At 33.0% G+C, this 13,551-nt stretch overlaps 1 protein-coding gene across 1 annotated transcript in view; it reads right to left on the bottom strand.

The window, feature by feature from the left end:
* Nucleotides 1-13,551, bottom strand: part of MDGA2 (MAM domain containing glycosylphosphatidylinositol anchor 2) — an 849,182-nt gene that overhangs the window by 14,901 nt on the left and 820,730 nt on the right. The window contains exon 15 of the mRNA XM_025391973.1: nucleotides 1,064-1,194. Coding sequence (XP_025247758.1) covers nucleotides 1,064-1,194 — 131 coding nt within the window. The remainder of the gene's footprint in view (nucleotides 1-1,063; nucleotides 1,195-13,551) is intronic.

Here is a 13,551-nt window from a genome sequence, read left to right on the forward strand (position 1 = left end):
TTCAGAATCATATGGGAATAAATCTTTTATATATCTGTAGATAACTGGCTAGTGTTACTCTCTGTTTCTTTATCATTGTGAATGACTATGTATTTTTATCATCCTGGTTTGATTTAGAAGTGCAATCTCCAAAGCAATTAGAATTTATAGATTAGATTACAAGAAAAGGTCATTCCACCAATTAAAAATTGGCACGATTTTCTTACCCTTACAACATATGCCATGAAATGCATCCAAAAAAAACACTAGTAGAAGAAACATTCAATGCTATAAATACAGTGTCATGAAATAGATTTGAATTCTTTTGAAATAAGGCATAGAGCTGCAGAAGATATATGTCATAGACTTTGAAGATATTTTACCATATTTTTAAAATATAAAAATATTTGGATATGTAGATATATATTTATGTATGTATATATGTTTATACACATTAAAATAATTAAAAACTGTATTAACTCCATTGAAATAGCTTAATCATCTGTTGTCTCTAGTTATAATGGCCAGTGTTGCAGTCTTTGCAATTTCTATATTTTTACTGGTAACTCTCTTAGCTAACTCTTTAAGTTTTACTTCTTTTCTATATAGAAACAAAGAAAAATAAAGTCATCTTAATTTTAATAATCAGTGATCAATTACTGATATGGCGAAGTTCTTGCTATAAGTACATAAAATTTCATCAAGAAAAATTCAGATTGAGAATTGATTACCAAGTTCCATTATTATAGAAACTTTTATATATATATATATTTTTTTTTTTTCAGGGAGTAAAATATAAGCATGTGGTTTTATAGAAATGGATTACATTTTTTCCAGGCAAATCATTTAAATTTTGATAAGCTATTATTCAAACCAATTACTTGATGAGTATTAATGAATAAAGGAAAAGCGCATTTATATTTATAAAGCAGCTTTTAGAACTAAAGCAAAACTTAATCATATAATTTTTGTGATGCTTGTATCATGGGATTTCTGAATATTCATATTTTAATATTTCCTCAAGATCTACTTTTAGTGTTATGCTCATTTACAGCAATTAATTAGCCAAAATTACTATTCTTACCTGAAATGAAGTAATTGGGTATATATTAACATGAGCCTCATTCCATCTTTGTCCTTTATTCCCACTTGAAGACCACAGTGGATTCTCTATTGTTGTTTGCCCTTTCAAACGTAGATAAACATTTAAGACGCCTAAAAATGACAATAAAATTTTATTTTGCATAGTCATTTTCAACTCAAATTTGTTTTTCCTTGACCAAATACTCGTAAACTTTTTAAACTGAAATTTTACAGAACACTCTAGTGTCTTGCCCTCTCTTCTCCTCTCATTTCCTATTTTGCTCTTATGACATTTGACATTTGATCCAAAAGTAACCATGTCCTAATTCCCTAGAACATGTGAATGTTGCCTGATACTGCAAAAGGGATTTAAGGATTTTGCAATGGGGAGATTATTCTAGATTATTAGGGTGAGTCCTAAATGCAATTACATATAGCTTTATAAAACAGAGGGAGATTTGATACAGGAAAGAAGGCCATGAGAGAGAAAGAGATGTTACATGGCTGGTTTCGAAGATCGAGGAGGGGGCCACAAGGACTACTGGCAGCTTCTTGAAGCTAGTAAAGACAGAGGAAAGGGCTTCTCTCCTGGAGCTTCAGAAGAAGCCAGCTCTGATGACATCTTGATTTTAGGCCCAGAATGCTTTCTGTAGATTTCTATTCTCAAGAATAAGATAATAAATTTGTGTTGTTTTAGGTCATGAAGTTGGTGATCATTTGTTATTTGTTACAGTAGCAAGAGGAAATGAATATAGCATGTAATCATGTACTGACTAACTTGCTCGGAGTTGGACTCTAATTCTGTCGTCTTATATTATCATTTAGAATCTTATTTTTTCAGTTTGATTTTTACCCTTCTCATTTTTCTTCTAAAATAGTTATTGGAATATAAAATGAAGATAGCTTTTATCTCATCATTTGATATCTCTTTCAACAGTTTAATGTGCTGTACACAGTAATGATATTAATGATGATAATGATATTAATACAATAAATATATTTCGAACACTTACTCCAGATGAGGAATTAATCCTCTCAACAATCCTATGAAGTATTTATTATTATTATCCCCACATTATAGATGAGAAAACTTAGAGGGGTTAAACAATTTGCTCTATGTCATACAGTAAGAACATAGCACCAGCAGGATTTGAACTCAGGGAGTTTCAGAGTCTTACATCTTAATCACTAGGCAATCAATATTTTAATAGATAATTTTAAAAATCAACTTTATTGAGGTAAAATTTACATGCAATAAAATTCATTCATTACTATGTGTACAGGCCAATAATTTTAGACTAATGTCTACTACAATGTAAGTACTTGATCAAGATAGAATCAATGTATCTTGATCAATGTTCAAGATACAGAACATTTCCATTTCCTCAAACAATTCTCTCACTTTCCTCTGTAGTTTATCTTCCCAGCCACCCTACCTTTGCTAGATAACTAGTGATCAGGCTTCTATCACTAATTAATGATTTCTTTTATAGAGTGTCATATTAATGGAATTAGGCAGTATATAATTTTTGTGTGTTTGGTGACTTTCCCTCAGTGTAATACTGATGATATTTATGTCATTGTTTTATTAGTCATTTTAAATTCAGTGCTTAGTTTACTTATGTTTAACGTACTTTATTGATGTGTTTATACTTAAATACACCATCTTGTTGGTTTGCATTTCTTTCTTCTGTTTTTCCTTCTCCCTATCCCCTTCCATTCCTTTTTTCCAGGAATGGATTTTTTTCAGGATTTATAAAAAAATAAAAGATTTCAATTTGTGTAGTCTACTGACTTCTTAACTATATCTCCTTTTACTATGCATTAGTGATTATTTTAGAGTTAACAAGATATAACTTTTCAGAGTCTAATTAGAGTCAATATTTTACTTCTTCATACTTACAAATTGTAATTCAAACTCCCTTCACATGTTCCACTATTACCTTATCCTATTCACTTCAGATTCTATATCTCCACAAATGTAACAACCTTACACAACATGTAATTCATTTATCTGCCTCATTTCTTTACTCAAATATATTTTACTTTTGTTTACATTGTAAACCTCACCTTACGGTACTATTTTTAAGAGCCAGATATGAATATATTTTCTATAAATTATAAAAAGAAAGGAAATATGGCATTTCGTTTCCACTTATTCCCATTTCTGGTGGTTTACATTTCTACCTGTAGAGCTGAGTTGCAATCTGGCACCCAAAAGACATCCCTTAGCAGTTTTTTGCAGTGGTGAGCTTCTAGGGACAACATTTCTCTGATTCCTTTAGGTAAAAATATTCTCATTTCTCTCATATTGCTCGTGAGGTATAGATGGCAGGTTTTTTTTTTTCCAGCATATTAAAGGTGTTCCATTATCTTCTGCATGCTATTTCTAATATGAAATAAACCATCATTCATTTTTGTCTGTCTTGTACATAGTATGCTTTTCTTTCTCTCTCAGGCCACTTTGGAGAATTTCCCTTTGTCTTTGGTTTGCAGTAGTTGATTGTGATGAATGTAAATATGGTTTTCTTTAGATTCATCTTGCTCAGGGTTATGCTGAGTTTCTTCTAAGTCTTTTCCATTAATTCTTTTACAAATTTGTTTTATTTAATCTTACTCTTTTTTTAAGAGATGGGGTCTTGCTCTGTCACCCAGACTGGTGTGCAGTGGTGCCATCGCACCTCACTGCAGCCTCAAACTCCTGGGCTCAAGGGATCTTCCCACCTCAGCTTCCAAAGTAGCTCATACTACAGGGGCACCCCAACATGCCTAGCTTTTTTTTTTTATTTAATGAATGGAGTCTCTCCATCTTACTCAGGTAGATCTCCAACTGAGTTCAACCAATCCTTCTGCCTTGGCTTCCCAAAGTGTTTGGGATTACAGATGTGAGTTACCATGCCTGGCCCCATTATTTCTAACAATATTTTCTGCCACGTGTCTCTTTCCTCTCTTTTGCACAATTGACTTATATATAAGTCAATTACATATATAATATATATATTTAAGTTCTTATATATATAATGTAACTTGATATTCTTGTATAGGTCATTATGGCTCTGTTTATTTTTCTTCAATATTTTCCCCTATTTTCTCAGATTAGAAAATTTTCCTTGTCTTCAAGTTCATTGACTTTTTTTTTCTGTCATCTCCAGTCTTCTGTTAAGCCCATCCAGTAAATTTTTTTGTTTATTGTACTTTGTAGTATAATTCTTATTTAGTCCTTTTGTATAGTTTCTTTCTCTGCTGAACTTCTTTATCCATTCACTCATTTTATTTCCTTTGATTCTTTCAGCACATTCTCTTATTTCATTGAACACATTTATAATATCTTTTTTTTTTTTTTTTTTTTTTGAGACGGATTCTCTCTCTGTCGCCCAGGCTGGAGTGCAGTGGCGCGATCTCGATCTTGGCTCACTGCAAGCTCTGCCTCCCGGGTTCACGCCATTCTCCTGCCTCAGCTTCCCAAGTAGCTGGGACTACAGGTGCCAGCTACCACACCCGGCTAATTTTTTGTATTTTTAGTAGAGACGGGGTTTCACCGTGTTAGCCAGAATGGTCTCCATCTCCTGACCTCGTGATCCACCTGCCTCGGCCTCCCAAAGTGCTGGGATTACAGGCGTGAGCCACTGCGCCCGGCCTATAATACCTTCTTTAAAGCCTCTATCTGCTAAGTCCAAAGTTTAACTTTCTTAACTTTGGTTTCTACGAACTGATGTTAACTTTTTATGGCTATGAATCATATTTTCTATTTATTTGTATATCTAGTGACTTTCAGTGAGTTATGGGCATTGTAGATAGACCATTATAGAGACTCTTCAGCTGTAATGTTTCTCAGAAGGCTATTGGCTCTTGTTATAGCACATTGTTCAGTTATAAATTGACCATGCTGAACTTGTATAGGCTTGGTTTTCCACTACTAATGCAGATCTGTGAAAACCCAAAATTGTTGCCCTAAATTCTCTAACTTTATGGGACTCAATCTCCAAATCTGTCTTACCCATGAATCTTATTGGGGCTTGCATTTAGGCGTTTTTAGAGAATGTCTAGAGAAGGCCTTTCTCCCAGGTATGATTCTAGCCTTTCTGGTTTCATCGTGCTGCCAGGGATTTTATGAGATCTCTACACTCTCATCAAGTTTCATGGCTGAGACTTCAATATTGCATGCTGCTCTCCTCTCAGGTCTCCTTGCACTCCCCATCTTTGTTGTGCTGCCAGTCTCACAAAGGTTGCTATAAGTCTTGGTTTTTCTAGTCTTCTACATGTACAGTCTAGCCTTCAGCAAATACTCCTGAGGGAACCCCGTACAGACTTCTGGATTCAACCCTGCACATCTCTTTTCTTTCTGTTGTCCTGACCCACAGATTCCAATGACATCAATTGTACAGTACGCTAATCTTTGTTCCCTGACTAAGTGGGATCTTCACGTTCTGCTTGAATTTCTGGGATCTGTGGGAAGTTCAGGAAATTGTCCTTAGGCAGAGAGCTTGACTGTCATGGAGATCATTCCATTAGTTTCTCTTTTCTCATCCATTGCAGTCTTACCCTGTTTTTTGGTCTATTCTCTAAAAAATGGTTTCTAACATATTTTGCCCATTTTTATGCTTGTTTAGGGCAATAGGACTTATCTGATATCATTTACTACTCCTTGGATTTAGGACGATCTCATTTTGATAACAGATAATTATATAAATTATTAGTAATATGTTAATATATACACTTCACAATAGACATATAAAATTTCCACAAAATGTAGTATATAGACTTATTTATATGAATATTGTACATAAATTCTAATGAACAGAAAAGACAATATAACATTATCATTAAATGAAATCACTCAGAGGGTAGCCTTCTTAACATTTTGTTCTATGTTGCTTTAGCTTTTAAAGCAATGTATCATTATATGTATCGTTATATGATATAGTTTATTCTTCCAATTTTTAGAGAAGTTTTCTTTAATTCTTTACACATAAGACTATATGTATGCATATAATAGAAGTATATAAATATGGGTATCCACTTTTTAAGCAAAAACTGCATTCTTTATATCACAGCTGGATGACTCTGCCTTCATATCTAAATCTCTAATTCCCTCAACTTCCTCATTAGGCAAATGATAACTAAATGATGATAACTAGCATAAGTTTTTAGTGAGAATTAAAGTATGTAAACCATATATTATTTCTTATATAATCAGCACTACATTTCTTATTACATGAAGATATTCAACTAAGGTTTCTCTATTCCTCTATTGACGTGTTAGGTTATATTAATGCACTTTATAATATTGAACTAAATATTATATTGCAGGAATAAAATGTACTTTATAATAGACCATTGACTTTTTATTATAAGGTTGAGTCAATTTGCTAGTATTTTATTTTGGAATAATCCGTGTATATTTATCCATATGGTTCTCCAGTTTTCTTTTTTGATTTTATCTTTCAGTGCCGCATTTTCACTTTTTGCTTCAAAATTACCTTCTATCATTTTTCCCCTTTAGGGTCAGAAAGAATCTCAGACTTGTCTTCCACAGAACTGACGTTAATTTCCATAGCATATTTTTGTTTCTGTTGTTTTGTTTGTAATGTCATCTTTATTCTGCTATTATACTATTTAAAGTGTATTACTCTTTTGTGACCTCAGAATTCTCCTTTATATCTAGACTTTATCCAATTCCATCTTTTTCTTGGTCCACTGTTCTCTTATATTCTTTCATAAAGTTCATATTCTTATATGCTTTATTAAACATATAAAGCATATGCTGTACACATTTTACTTTCACTGGAAGTAATTCAGTAAGTCTTTTTCACCAGTATGTGTTTCTTCTACTACATGCCATGTGAGCCAGTTTTTATTCTATGAAATTTTCATTAGAACCTCATGTTTTTCTCTATTTTCTTCATCTTTATTCATTCTTGAATAATAAGAAGTAATCCTTTGGCATTTTTCACCAGACAATTTTTGAGGCTTCTCTTATACCCTTTCATATAGAGTTTTATTTCTCTTGGGTTGCATGACCTTTTATTTTTATTTAATTGACAGGAAATATATCCATCCAATCAAGAAATGGACTTTTTAAAAAATATTAAAAGAATATTTTAAGACCTATTATAGTTCGCTAACAAAATAGTGCATACTACATGTCTTTCAGAATTCATGCGTTTTAATACATACATGATTTAGTAAAACATATTAATATGTATGACTTATCTTTCTTATATCAATAATGATAGGGCATTGTGTCAGTAATGAATATTGTTTCTCACTAAGGGAATTCTGTTTGCCTGTGATTATGTTTATTTCTTAACATTTTCTTTTTACATATGTAATATACATTCAAACTTGAGTTATTTCTGTTTGTTGAATACATAATATGTAAAAAATGTTTTGCCTAGGTTTAAAGAAGTCAAGTCTGAATTATTCGAGCTCTTGTTAGGTTTGAGAATAGACTAAATAAGGTATATTCATTTGTGGCTAGATTGTATTTAAAAAGGCAAATTTTACTTGTTTCATAAGAAAAAGACAAAAGAACTACAACATTGAAATAAATCTTTCAAATATAATTTCAATGTCTTACATATATAGTAATAATTATATGATTATCCCAGTCAGTGAATGCAAACTACTTATTACTGGTACATTTTAGAAGTGATGAGAAAAGCAGTGTTAATCAACAAATGATTTTGGAACTTTTCTCTCAGTAAGTTTCCAGTTCTTAAGTTTATAAAAGATAAATTCATGCCAAAAGATATTTAAACTTATGTCAAGTCATCTTGGTCAACAAAATTAGAACTTGTGAAATAGAATAAAGCTATTTGGGAGAAGTTAGATTCAGCAAAGCTGATTCAGCACATTATAGATTTATAGTAAAAAAAAAAAAAAAAAAAAAACTCTGAAGTGAATATGATGGATTGTGTTAATACTCCTTAAAAGTAAGTTTAAATCCCCAGAGACACTGTGTTCATGCTTTAGTAGACATCAGATACCAAAACGTATAAATTTAATCATCCCCAAGGATTTTCAATTTTATAGGAGTTTTCAAATTCTGCAGTTCTAGAATACAAGTTTGAAGAAGCTAAGCAAAACTCAACTTTTTCTTTTCCTTTGTTTCTTCATTCTCTTCTTTTGATCACCACTCTCCAAAAATCAGGTGCTAGAGCTTAGAGGACTTTAGTCAGCTCTTATGTTTAAAGACTGCAGGCAAGGCTGGGCACGGTGGCTAACACTTGTAATCCCAGCATGTTGGGAGGCCGAGGCAGGTGGATCGCCTGGGGTCAGGAGTTCAAGACCATCCTGGCCAACATGGTGAAACCCCGTCTCTACTAAAAATACAAAAAATTAGCTGGGCGTGGTGGCGAGTGCCTGTAATCCCAGCTACTTGGGAGGTTGAGGCAGGAGAATTGCTTGAACCTGGGAGGCAGAGGTTGCAGTGAGCTGAGATCATGCCACTGCACTCCAGCCTGGGCAACAAGAGCGAAACTCCTATCTCAAAAAAAAAAAAAAGACTGCAGGCAAAAATGCTAAATGATGTAAGTGCTGTCTTATCTCATGAATAATGGCCAAAACTTTGAGGTTATTCATGGCATTATGTAATAGTCCGATTATTATTTTAACATGATTTACTATATCTTATAATATAAACTATAATTTGCAAAAATAATATTTCTCACTAATGTTACCTAGTTCTCTTAAGTTCTTAACATAATTTTACTTTTAATTATTGTGCTATAAATATGTATTGTATATATTTTTGATACATAATTTAAGTATATGTTCTAAAATGTGCATACATATTCCCAATAGAGTCTTGAAATTGCCAAGTTCACATGGATTAATTTATAATGTGGTTTATTCTGAGGTCTGGAGATCACTTGCATATGAATCACATTGTTGTTATAATCAGTAACACACTTAGTAATTTGAGTTTCACGTTTCATGAAAAATAAGGATGTGCCAAAATCATCCAGCTCTAGGCAAGATCTATGTATACTGATAGGTAATTGCTAGCATCATTTGTTTTATACATACATACAAAATGAGAAATTATAAAATCATTATTTTCTGCTTGAATAAAAACAGCTGCACACACCCATTGATATTATTTTTTCAACATATAATTGCAGTGTTATCCTAAATGAAAAATGTCAGTTTATTTTCTACAGTTATTACCATTCCTTCTGGTGCACAGGTGAATTTGTACATTAGAGTCCAAAATGTTTTTAAATTATAGCTTTCCTTTCTATTTCTCTGATGTAAGTCGGATCCCTTATGCTAACCTTTTCCGTCTTTGGTTCTATCACTTTCTCTACTCTCCCATAAGCACAGTATTCTCCCTTGTCATACACTGGCTCTGTCCATTTCTCATATTCTTTGACCTTTGTTCTCCTCCTCCTATATAATTACCTCTTTTGGAGGACGCCTTATATTTCTTCTCTTCCATAGACACTTTTATTTTAATGTACTCCTCAGTGTTCTCTCCCTTGTTCACCCATGCCATGGGCTTGTCCTACATTTTGATACATATTACTTTCAATTTTTATTTTATTCAGAAATTTATTACCTCAAAAAGATGATGAACTATTTTATGAATAAAAAACTTTCATCATATTTGTATTTTATTCTGTGTAGAACCCTAAACACTATTAGGCATACAGCCTGTGCAATTCATCTTATTGTAGAGAAATGAATGAATTCAAAACCTAAGGGTAAAAGAAACCTTAATGTCAGTGAAATTAGTTTTAAAAGTTTGGTACACTGGATGAGAAACAGAAGCAGTTAATTCAATTGCTTACCATCAAGTCAATTGATGAAATAATATTGTCTGTTAATTATGCTGAAAATGAGACTCGTATGGTTTGAAGTAACAGTCTTTCTCAGCTACTGAGTTCTCAGCCTTACTCAGTTCATACATTAATTTTGCCTAAACACACTAGATTTTATTATATACACTGTCTAAGGGACCATCATCAATGAAGAATTAAATAGAAAAAAGATTAGTTTAGAAGTAGTTAGTGGTTCAAACCTGGATTCTAAAAAGATAAATGTATTAGAGATTACATATAGTTTTACTAGCAGGTCTGTAACAAGTATCTGTAAAAAGAGTTTTATTGTAAACTTTTTTATTTTAAATTTTTATTGTAAAAAGAGACTTATTGTAATAAGTCATGGCTAGATTCTATCCACCTCCTCAATTTTAAAATATATCTCACTTAGCAAAGCAGTTTACTGAATGAATGTCTTCCACCTATAGCATTATTTTCACATTGACAGCATTGGCATCATCAGTATTAAATATAAACAGGACTTCACTGACAGCATTGACTAATTCTTAACAGAAAGCGTGAATTAATATTAACTATTATCAAACAGCTCATGGTTTGGTAGTTATTCCCTAATATCTAAATGGAGAACACTAAGTAGCCTTATCTATCCCCTTGGCCACCTAAGAGTTGTCTCCTGCAAGGAACTTAATTCTGAAAATTTATCAGAATACAAGTACCTTAATATTTTATGTTTATTCCACTGAGATTCTCCCAGAGTAAGTGTAATCAAGGCTCTAAAATAATAGTTCCTTGTCTTAACATTCTTTCTCATATGGCATTTAACTCCATGGAAAAAAAAATCCCAGTATGTGAGCTGATTTCCTATTTGAGAATGTATTTGATATGTAAGCAAGAATCTTGACATTTTAAATTCTAATCAGAAGAAATACAGTCTTTGACCAAGATGAGAATAAAAATCAAACTCTTAAAATCTTGCAAAACATTATCTTTGCTTTCTCAATATCTTGTATAAAAATATTTAAGTTCCTAGTTTAAAATCCTTGAATGCCAGCATATCTGTTAGAAAGCATTAATCCATTCTTGCCAAACTCTTGCTTAATCTAATAAATCTTATTAAGAGAAACTTAATGAGTAATTTCAGATTCTTTACATTCGAACTCTACATTAAGTTACATCATCATAAGGTGACATACCTGGTCCTTAATATTTCAGCTCAAAACAAAAATTTTGTTTTATCCCTGTCTTATGGTTTATCAATATATTAAATTTTTATTTGAACAAGTTTTATATGTTTATTCTTTATATGAATATCTTACTAAGTAAAGATATTACTGATTACATTACTCAAGTGTAGGTTTATAATATGCATTTCTGTTTGCATTAATTGTTAAGAATATGTGACACTTCTGCTTTTCTTTTTGCTTTAGTTGCCAGAGCATGTAGATGAAAATTCAAGTTAAGTCATTTAAGTCACTAATAAACAACTTCTTCTCTCTCTCTCTCTTTTTTTTTTTACAATCTATAATGTCTTCATGAAACTACCTTCTGTTTCCAAACTAAACTGCATACTTTCAGTTCCCTTGTTTTGTTATTCTAGTATATTCAGAAGCAAAAGAATCCAGTTTGGATCATTCTTTAAATCTATTGTGTAAATGTTGTTTCAGAGAATCACATATAAATAAATCATGGTTATTGCTCTCAAGAAGTTTACAATTTTACAGGGGTCAGTGTGACAAACATTATGATAGGTATGCATATCAGGAGTTTTGGGAATAAAAGGAGCAGAGAAGATAGGAAAGAATTTCAGCAGATGTCCCTGAATTGCCTTTTCTGTTTGTTTGTTTGTTTGTTTTGTTTTGTTTTTGAGACGAAGTAGTCTCGCTCTGTCCCCCAGGCTGGAGTGCATTTGCGCATCTCAGCTCACTGCAAGCTCCGACTCTCGGGTTCACACCATTCTCCTGCCTCAGCCTTCCGAGTAGCTGGACTACAGGCGCCCGCCACCACGCCCAGCTAATTTTTTCGTATTTTTAGTAGAGACGGGGTTTCACCGTGTAAGCCAGGATGGTCTCCATCTCCTGACCTCGTGATCCGCCCGCCTCAGCCTCCCATGGTGCCTGAATTGCCTTTTGAAGGAAGGTTATGCATGACTTAGAAGATTAAATAGGAGAAAAAGTACTTATACAATTAGACAATTAAACAAATATTTGTTTATTAATTTTTTGGGGGGTACTTGAATATTTACATGCAGGGCAGGGTGTTATCAGAAGAGACATTATTTGTACTCCCATCAAGCCTACAGTTCATCAGGACAAGGGAGACAGCCTGTGAAGAGGCTCCAGGCACAAGAGAGCTTGTCCAGGAAAACTTCAAGTATGACTGGAATAGACTATGAAGTTGGCCGAAGGAGAAGCCAGAGGGGCATATATCCTTAGGGTCCTGTTACTGCTTTTAGAGAAAGATCTTTACCCTGGAAGCTATGGACTAAAAAGACAGCAAGAAAATCAGTTAACAAGTGAAATGTAGTACTATGCACAGATGGAGACTCAAACTGGCCATTATATTCCAAAATGCATTTCAGAAACCTAAAGACTGATGTCCTCATCTCCAACCTCTCCAACTGTGTCTATATTGTCAATTACTTTGTGCTCCCATTTACCACTCTCCTAAAGCTATCTCCTCTTGGAACATGTACATCTGTATCTGTTTTGTAGAGAAAATAGAGACTGTTAGGAAGGCAACTTTCATGTTAGCTTGCTGTTATTGCAGCTAGAAATCTATCAGAAGCTATGTTACTATTAATACTTAATTCTTTTTTTCCCACTTTAGTGGAAATGGCATCAGTTTCTCTCTTCAAGTCTCATTTCCCAACCAGAGCTCTAAATTCTCATCTAAGCTTACCCTTTTTATTACCTCTTTTTCCTCTTAAAATAAGCCCCTCTACAATCCCACATCTCTCTACTTATCAGTTCTTTTACACTCTCCTGCTTCTTCATTAATGAACTCCTTTGCTTTCCTCCTAATTCTACTATGCTTTACTCCATAGTAGAATTAGCTTTGTAGAGACACAACTTTATTGAACCATTCGTATCAAGTATAGTGAATGTATTCATAAGTGCCTTAATTTCCTGGTATGATATGACCCTTACATTGCACATTCTTTTTTTAAAGAAATGAATGATGTATTTAACTTATTTTTATAAGCTTTTGTCATATCTAGTGATATCATATGAGATCCCCCCCCCTTTTTTTTGCAAGAACATTAGAAATTCAGTAGATTCATTGAGAATTGAAATGTCCATTAGTAGTCACAGGAATGCTGAAAAAATATTTTAGTATTATCAATGGCCAGATATTATATCACTTACATATAAATCAGCAGGTACTTTAAGGATAACATTATAGTTTTCCTTTGGAAACATGTTTTTTTCTTCAATCAATTTTGATGAAACATTTAACTAAAAAGAAATTGTACCAGTGTGGCAGAGCTCAACTCAACCTAGGTCCTAGCATGAACACTCTTGTGCATTTCTCTTCCCTTGGGTAGGGGCTTGGATTATCAACTCAGTCACATTAAATGGAACAAGACACACATTATGAGATATCACTTCAGGGGTTGGGTTATGAAAAATCCTGGGCATGCATTCTCTCTCTCTTATTAATGGATTACTTGCTTTGAAGAAAGCCTGCTGCCATGTCATGCGAC

Source organism: Theropithecus gelada, chromosome 7b (genome assembly GCF_003255815.1).
Source record: "Theropithecus gelada isolate Dixy chromosome 7b, Tgel_1.0, whole genome shotgun sequence".
Taxonomy (NCBI): domain Eukaryota; kingdom Metazoa; phylum Chordata; class Mammalia; order Primates; family Cercopithecidae; genus Theropithecus; species Theropithecus gelada.